This window comes from Arvicanthis niloticus, chromosome 4, assembly GCF_011762505.2.
Source record: "Arvicanthis niloticus isolate mArvNil1 chromosome 4, mArvNil1.pat.X, whole genome shotgun sequence".
Classification (NCBI taxonomy): Eukaryota; Metazoa; Chordata; class Mammalia; order Rodentia; family Muridae; genus Arvicanthis; species Arvicanthis niloticus.
In genome coordinates this window covers 97,259,600-97,268,866 of record NC_047661.1, presented here as the reverse complement: position 1 = coordinate 97,268,866, position 9,267 = coordinate 97,259,600, and the positions used below count along the sequence as shown (strand labels likewise).

Sequence of the window (9,267 nt, the reverse complement as noted above, 5' to 3'; positions counted from 1 at the left end):
TGCCACATTTTTCAGAGGTGATTAGATTGTGAGGATGAAGCCCTCATATGCAGGATTAATGCTCTAATAAGAAGATCCATGGGGAGTATTTATTCCTTCTACTATGTGAAGCCACAGTGAAACATGACATTTACAAACCAGAAGGCTGGTTGGTTATGGCCAACTGTTAAGTATGTTGACACATTGATTTTAGACTTTTCTTGTTCTCCAGAATAGTGAGAATAAATTTTCTGTTCCTTGTGAGCCACTCGGTTGATTATAGTTTATTATATCATCCCAAATTGAAGTCAGGGGACAGCCATCATTTGATTTCACATCCTTATCTCTAATCAAGTTGTTCATACTTTGTAACTCTTTGATATTTGTGGAGTGAACGAAGAGCTAGGTGAGTAAATGAAGGAATAAGGGAAATAAGCTGGTGCACTTAGAAACACACTCAATTAGGTGGGTAACTTGGAGTAAGTTACTTGGGTTGAGTGAGAATACGGTCTTCATCTATAAGTGAAAAAAATTGATAGCAGCCAAATCTGATCATTATAGCATTCAGATAAGATGTGTCAATCACATTCATTGATGTTCTTCAGAGCCAAGAAAGCAATGGGATCGAACTAAATAACTTTAAGATGTTGGCTTACACAACCATGATGACTTACAGAGTTCAATTGATACTATGAGACTGAGGCAAGGGACTGTGAAAAGTTTACAGTTCAAGTCTAGACTAAGCCTGATGAGGAGTCATAATGAAGTATGAATACTTTGTGTATGAGACTCCTTCCTGAAGGTGGATTCTTGTTCTAATGAGGCCCCTGGTTCATGTGTGGCACCATCTCATGCTCTAGAAGGCAGTTTGCTTTTCTTAGTGTCCACCAATTTAATAATAAACATGAATATAAAAGATTGACCAAGTATGTGGGACCTGTTGTCCAGTCAAGTTAACACATACAACTAGCTACCTTGTATGTGGAAAATCATAAAGTTTCTGAGACACTAGTTGGGAAATATTAACCAGATTCTCTGAGCAGGTTCTTTGCCTCCACTTAGAAGAGCTATAAAGATGCATTTTAGGACCACTGGATTGTGGGGTTTTGTTGGGCCAAAAATGAGATTACTTTTCCACCTTATTCTACTCTGAGTCTCTTTGCAAGCCAAGGATGCAAAACTAAATTATGTTTTCCACAGACAGCATGGATAAAAAAGGTTTCTCAATGAACGTTAGTGATGAAACATACCAGAATGAAACACATATAAGGAACGATACCATTGTTCAGACATGGGTTGCTAAAGAATAGCTCCATGCCTTGGTCACTCATAGTTCCCCAAAGTAGAATAGAAATGAGCTAAAACACCCCTGTGTGCTCTTTTTCTCAGGAGAGATCTCAGAGGCCATGTTTTGATCTGAACTAGCAGAATAGCGTCCTAGAAGGCAGATTCTTGAGAACTCTAGTATATATGCACAGGATGTCTTTCTGGGGGATTATCATATTTCTTGAGAGTTGATCAACTCTCACAGTAAAAAGGCTCTTGGGGAGCTGAGAAGATAGCTCCATCAGTGAGATGATTGACAAGAAACATATGAACATACGAGGACCTTAGTTTCACCATAGAAGCTATGTATGGCAGATGGGCATGCTGATGAGCGTTTGCAGTCCCAGCACTGGGGAAGTGGGGACAGGAGGATCCCTGGGACTCACTGGTAAATCAAACCTAGTTCACTTGGTGACAGCCAGGTTCCAGACCCCAGTGAGAGGCTCTTTATCAATAAATAAGGTAGGCAGCTCTTGAGGGACATCTAAAGTTGACATTTGCTATCTATGTCCAGGCACATATACATATGCACACTTCTCTCCAACATTCATCTTCACCAATTACATATCACAGCCTCTTTGTAGCTCTACACAATTCATGTTATTTATTTGTTTATTTGTTTGTTTGTTTGTTTTTTCAGACAGCTGGATCTCTTAACTAAGGACTTCCAACTCTCAAAGAGGCTTGTATTGTGAAAACAACACAAAGGAGACCATTTTCTAAGTTCTAGATACTGCACAACTATATAAGGAGTAATAATAAGAGATGCATGCTCCCATGAGGCAGGCAGCATCTTCACATAAGTAGCCATTCTCCATGGGCCTGTATCCTGTTACATTCAGTAGAGATGGGGTTAAGAAGGAAGAGAAGAAAAGCATTTGAGAATGATACTATCATTTTCTTCATTAAATTTCAACTGACACATGTCCAGCATTTAGATGAAATTTTCTGTAGAAACAGTCCCAAACTGTTTCGTGTCAAAATGTAAATAGCTGGCAGAAGGGTGTATTTGGAAAAAATAAAACAGGAGACTACATTGATAATAGATCATAAAATTTTATTTGTGATTATTTAATCATACACATTTAATCGTGTAGATATTTATCATAGAAACATGCCACAGATTGTTGTTTCTCACTTACTTTCTATAGATTCACTTTAAAATGTGCCATAAAGAAGGAATAAATGAATTTATGTGATACTGTTTACTGATTATAGAAGTAAAGATATAGAAAAATATTTATCAATATCCAAAAAATACACATTCTCTTTTATTAGTTTAAAATCACATGAGTATCAAAGTAAAGCAGAGTCAGACCCATTTTTCTCAGTATGTATAAGTTTCAGATATGATGCTTTTTTTTGTTGCTGATGAATTATGAAGCCTATGGCTCAGTGCTGTGTAATCTAGCCCTTGTTTGAACATTAATTGCTCTCATCACAAAGGTGACTATGAGAAGCAGACCAAGCAGTCTGTGTTCAGTGAAAGTGTAGCACTCATTAGACATCCATCCTGATATCTTATTTCATTAGGAACACAGCTTTGGTATTCAAATAAAAGTGACACATAGTCTATTTTCGGGCAGCCTAACACCCGTTTCAGGCATGAGTGGTCAATAGCATTTTAGTCAGAAAATAATCTCCCTTTCAGTGTCCAGCACCAAAGAGTGAGTTACTTCAGAAAGGGGGACTTAAGAAGACTCTAGAAAATTCTCTTCCAGGTTTCATTCCTCTTGTCATAGTAAATAATGCCTTGACTTTCTTCAATTGTTCTTAATGGAGCTAATTACATGTCCTTAGAAACAATGTTAAAATTACAGGTAATTTTTAATTATGAAGTGTTTCCTTGGAAACGGTCTCCTGTATACGAAAGTGCACTCAGTTCCAAAATAGTTCATTTCGCTTACAATTAGAAATCAAAGAGTGAGCACGGCATAGGGCAATTTAGAAATTGTCACACTAATTGCCATGAAAAGTTAATTTTTCACAGCAGACAACGGACAGAGCACATCCAATTAACTGGTCCTCGGTTACTCACCAGCTACTTCAGAGAAGAATTATTCCATTTTATGACCATTAATTGGTCACTGGCATTAGACATTGTTTTACAATTTAGACACTTATTTAGAAATTATATATCCATAGCTATAAAGTTTGGAAAGAGCTGATCATAATGATTACAATTGTTATTGTTTTTAAAGATCAACCTAGGTTGGAACATCAAAGTTCACAGCAGCTGTCTTAAAAATCACCTTAACACACCGGCTTCACGGCTAATGGTAGGCCTCTCTTTGGTTCATAAGGTGTTGCCCTGGAAACCATCCTGATACAGTCCATAATAGGGCAGACACTGAGGCAGAGAGTACAGCCTGTACACGTGTTGCTAACAGTAGGCAGGTGAGTTTCTGGATCGAACTGTATAGCCTGCAAATAGAAACCGAGAGAGTTGAGCCACTGTCCACCCATGTCAGGAATGCCTCCATTTTAGCATCTGCATCTCTGTCCCAGTCATGGAGATTACTACACCACACATAACAGTGATGCAATGACAGCAACAGCTGAGCTGACAGGAGAAACAGAAACAGATGAAACTCCCTTAAATTAGAAATGTAGTGTTTACAGTTCATTAGAGGCTTTTTTTTTTTTTCCACGTGTGAGGAAACATTTTGAGACACAAGTACTTCTGCTGTCTCCGCCAGTGGAGCACTTGAGTCTTGCCAATCTGACTCAAATTCAACTCAGGTTGAAGCAGCCTGCCAATATTGGATGCTTTCATACAGACCCATTTATGCTCTCACTCCTTGTTCTTTTTTTCATGCTTTTGTGTGTGTATGTGTGTGTACGTTCATGTGTGTGCAGGTATACATATATGTCGAGGCACCTGTACATGTGAATGTAGAAGCCAGAGGAAAACCTCAGTTGTCATTCTCAGCAATGTTATCTGCCTCTTTTGCCATAGGGTCTCCCATTGGCCTGGAGCTAACCAGTTAGGCTAGGTTGTCTGGCCAATGAGTCCTGGGGATCCTCTGTCTCAGCCCCCTTGGCATTGTGATTTCAAGTCTGTGCCACTATGCTGGGCATTTTTACATGGGTGAGTGCATGAGGGATTGAACTCAGGTCCTTGTGATTGCACTGCAAATGTTTTACAGATTGAGCCACCCTACCACACACTTTATGGACCCCTTTATGCTGGAAAAGTAACAACACCAGGGGAGACAGTGTATGTGTTTTAAATAATGCGTGCAATTATAAGATACAGAACAGTAGAAAAAATCAGCCCCACAGTCAGCTCTGAGTTTTAAGCTCTTGCAATTTGATTTTAAATGTTATCTCACCACAACAGGACAAAATGAAGAAGGGACAGGCAGGAGAACCCTTGTCCCATTCTGGCCCTGACATCTCCCACCTGTGAGACATTGGACCAGCCCTCTAGCTCTGAATCTGCTCAGAATTTTGAAACGTTTTATAATTTTCTCCTTCTTACCTCCCCTTTTCCCTCCCTCCCTCTCATTCTCCCTCCCTTCTTCCTTCTCTCCCTCCATTTATCCTTCCCTCTCTACCTCCTAAGGTCTCTCCCTCCTTCCCTCCCCTTGCTCCTCCTCCTTCCTTCCATCACCACTCCCTCACTCCTTTTCCTCTCTTCCTACTCCCTTGCCTTCCTTCTCTCCTTCCTACATTTTCTTTTCATGAAGTTGTACAAAAAAATAAAAGAATAAATGTTACTAAATGTGAAGTGTGGATTGAGAAGGTTTAAGTTCACATGACAACTTGGCCATTGTAGTCATGGAAGCAATGGAGCTACTGTGGTAGCCCTCAGGGGCAGGAGGTTGAACTTTCCACAAGCACAGTGTAGCTATGGGAGGGTGTAGTGGATGAGGGGAAGGGTCCTCCCTGGAGCCTTACTGCTGTCTCACTTGCAGAAGTAGTTCAGTCATGCTCTAGTCTTTTGGAATGACAAAGTAGGCCTGGTGGGGGAGTACCAAGGGAAGGAAGGTACTAACCCCTTACCTCCTGAGGCCAGCCTATAAATCTGTGTAAAGATAGTTTCGTGATTATTATTGCCTTTTTACTTGATTATTGTATTAGAATCTAATTTAATATGGACAGTCCTTGTTATCAATAAGTGATCTAGTCCAGGGTCCCTATGAACACTCAAAATCCTTGTGTGCTCAAATTTTTGATAGGAGTGTGTGCAAGATTTGCACAGACCCTATGCTCACCTTTCCTATATATTTTAAGTAAGTTTCAGATGACTTATAGTGCCAACACAATGCCAATGCTGTAATACAGTTATTATGCTGATTTTTAAGGACATAATGACAAGAAAAGTTTACATTTTAAAAAATGGATGTAAGCGTTTGCAACTGTTGCGATCTGAAACTGGCTGGGTTCGTGGATAAGAAAACTGCTAGACATACAGAACTAAATGCATATATACATTGAGTTTTAAAATTGCCACTCAAAGTTGCATGTAACCAGCTTTCTATTCTGATGTCCATAAAAGGCAAATGGTCTTTTCAAAGTAAATAAACATTTGCTTTATTCGTTACTTTTCTCACTGCTTGACAAAATACTTGAAATTTGGCAACTTAAGAAATGAACTATATTTTTACATTTTGGCTCCTAGTTTGAGAATGTAAGCCCACTGTGGCAAGGAAGTGTGGAGGCAGTGCTATGCACACCTGGTTATCTTGTATCTGCAGTTTTGAAGCAGAGAGATGTTAGTTCTGGGCCATTTTTACATTTCCTTTTTATTCAGTGTACACCCCCACCCACCTCTTGTAGCCACCCATGTTCAGATTGATTCCTCCCATGCTTATTAAACCTGACTGGAGACATCTTCACTGACATACTCAGACGTATGTCTCCTCCGTGACTGTAAATCTCCTTAAAGAGGCAATGAAAGGTAACCACTGCAATTGTTTAGTGTAACAAGAAGTTAATATTTTAGGAAACAAACTTCAATAAAAGTCCTGACAAGCTGTAAGAAGGTTTGTTTATTTAAGTTCTTGCTATGCCTTATATCTACTTCAGATTGCTATTTGGATGAGTAAAACCCATTTTCCCCCTTTATGGTCCCTTGTTTCTCTGCGTTTTAATCTGGTGAAGTTATTGAGAAAAATCAAACAATTCTTAGATGTGTTATAGTTTGATATTATAAACAGAAAATACATTTCATTGATGACTTTCACTTTCAACTTTTAAAGTCTCTTGAGACAGAGGTGGCAAAGGATGAATTAGTCTTTCTGATTCATAGTTAGGATGTTTTCTTCTCATTATCTTTACTCTTGGTATTGACATTGTACCAAGGCTGGCATGCCAAGGTAATAGCTACCAGCTCTAAGAAATATGGTGTTAGCACCTCACTTTTAAGTGATAAGATGTTTATTCTTAACCCTGGGTAGTTAATCACAATAAAGACAAAATGAAAAAAAGCTCATATCATCCATCAACATTTTCAAAGTGACAGAGGGAGGCATCTGTTAGCTAGAAACAGTGGTAAGAAAATGAAAAGCTGATCTGTAATCACAAGTTAAGAAGGAACATGATTCTATCTATCTACTATCTATCTACTATCTATCTACTATCTATCTATCTATCTATCTATCTATCTATCTATCTATCTATCTATCCACAGGGTCTCACTATGTAGTCCTGGATGGGTAAATGGCCTAAAACTCAATATGTAGACTACACAGGCTTTGAACTCACAGAAATCTGCCTGTCCCTGCCTCCAAGTCAGGGATTAAAGGTATGTACCACTGTGCCCAGCCGAAGGGAGAGACTTTTAAAAATAAAAAAATAGCATTCATAAGACTGCCCAGTGAGAAATGCATTTGCTTCAGACCTAATGACCTACATTTAATCCCTGAATCTCACATGGTGGAAGAAAGGCAGTGTCCTCTACCCTACACAACTCTACTGTAAGATATGCACCCCACACATACGCAAACATACAAACTAAATAAATGTAAAAAATAGAGAGAAAACACGTGCCTGAAAACTATGTAAAAATTCTCTGTGCATAACATGGATACCCCACTAGTTTGGATGGAGTCAATGATCTATACTTTAAAGGGGACATTTTATTATTTATCGAAAAATTACATTGTTCAGTTTAGAAGATTTTATTGTATACTTACTTATGGTTTGAACTTTTTTTTTTTTTAATAAAAATAAGTGTATTCTACAGTGCTAACAATTATTTGTAGCTTTGAACAACAGGTTTTGATAAAAAAAAAATACATTTTAAAGGTTTCCAAAATCAAATGGTAATCCTTTTGATTCACATCCTTTCTTCCATTCATTTGGAAAGCCAACCAAGTTGAGGTCACAGTTGTGTCAATACTGTTACAAACAGTGCACAAGCTGGTGGATGAAGCTGTAAGCTAAAGTCGGGCGGGATGTGTTCTGCCAACACTGGAGGAGAGGAATCTTATTCTGCCCTTGCTAGCTTTTGGCAGACTGTCAGTCGAGGCAGAGAACACACCCATACTCAACTGTTGTGGCAGATAACCCAGAAACATCTCTCTATCTCTTCTAGCCATGATAAAATTCCTAAGACCAACATCTCCGAATCTGTGGAGGGAGAACTTTTCTTTTCTTTTTTTTTTTCCTTTTATAAATTACTGCTGTAAAACCCCAATCAATACTGAATGGAGGAAAATCCTCTGTAGGCTGAAGAAATCAGGCCCTTTAAGGAGTTTGGTGATAAACGATAGTTCTGCTCCCAGCAGTCAGTACCAGATCATAACCTTCCCTAATGTACATTATTTTGCATGAATTTCTGTTTTCACTTAAATTTCCCTCTCCAGCTTCATGGGCGATGAAATGATACCAAAATAATACTGTGCACTAAAAGGTGGCTATATTAGTTACTTTTCTCACCCCTGAGCCAGATCCCTGAGAAGAAGCAACTCAAAAAAGGAGGGAGGGCTTATTTTGGGTCTCTGTTCTGAAGATGGAGTCCAACACTTTGGAGAAGGTGTGGCAGCAGCTGGCGGCCATCATGGGGAACCTGCTCAGTGTGGGTGGATCAGAAAACAGAAAAATGCTGACAGCGCTCATTCATTCTCCCAGTTTTACTCAGTAGGAATTCCCAGCACAGGAGACAGTACCTCTGAAAATAAAGGGTTTCTCTTGTCCAAAGAGATGGCACAGCAGTTAAGTGTGCTTGTGGAATTTACAGAGGACCCAAGTCTGACTCCTCATTTTCAAGTTGGGAAGATCACAAGCATTCCAGTCCCAGTGGATCTGAACAGTTCATGCACACATATAGTATATGCTCCTACTGACACACATAAGATATACAAGCACATATTGAAAACTAAAAATAAAAAGACACATTAGTGTATTAAAAAGACCTGTGATGTGGAGGCATTTTTGACATATGTGATTTGAATTGTATATTTGGCAACAGAAAGCACTGTCACCCCTAAAGGAGAACCATGCCTCACGGCAGCATTTTAATCCCAACAGGGTTCCTACCTGGTAGCCAGAGTCATTGCAGGTCATGTAACACTTGCCACAATTGATGCACATCTCCTCATCAATCAGGGCCACAACTTGCTCCACGATGCTCATCTCACCAAACATCCCCAGGTATTGCAGTGATTTTCCAATTACATCCTAGGAAATGGGCAGTGAATTAGTCACAGTGCTCAACGTTAAACAATTCCTTAATAACCACTGTCTGCCCTTGGTTCCGCAATTTGACCTCACACCATATTATGTTTACTCACAGGGTTCCAAGCATCACAGTTCTCACAGAAGCACTTTCTGTGGGTGACACTTAGCTTCCTTGATTTTGAGGGATGGGCAGTATTCGCACCCAGCTTAGAAATATAAGGCCACCGACTGTGAAAATGTCTCAGTGGTTAAAGTGTTTGACTGAAAACATGAGGATCAGAGCTTGGATTCCCAACATTCACATAAACCCCACGTAATATATGAAGTGGAAAG

At 39.3% G+C, this 9,267-nt stretch overlaps 1 protein-coding gene across 3 annotated transcripts in view; it reads right to left on the bottom strand.

The window, feature by feature from the left end:
* Positions 1-2,341: 2,341 nt before the first annotated feature.
* Dpyd (dihydropyrimidine dehydrogenase) overlaps positions 2,342-9,267 on the bottom strand; it is an 831,933-nt gene continuing 825,007 nt past the window's right edge. For 2 of the 3 annotated variants that reach the window (XM_076933188.1, XM_076933187.1), the window contains 2 exons: positions 8,794-8,934; positions 3,328-3,729 (listed from right to left, as the gene is read on the bottom strand). In XM_076933188.1, coding sequence (XP_076789303.1) covers positions 3,559-3,729; positions 8,794-8,934 — 312 coding nt within the window. In that variant the 3' untranslated portion in view covers positions 3,328-3,558. Of the gene's footprint in view, positions 3,730-8,793; positions 8,935-9,267 lie in introns of all 3 variants that reach the window. The other variant, XM_034501414.2, reaches the window with a different exon arrangement.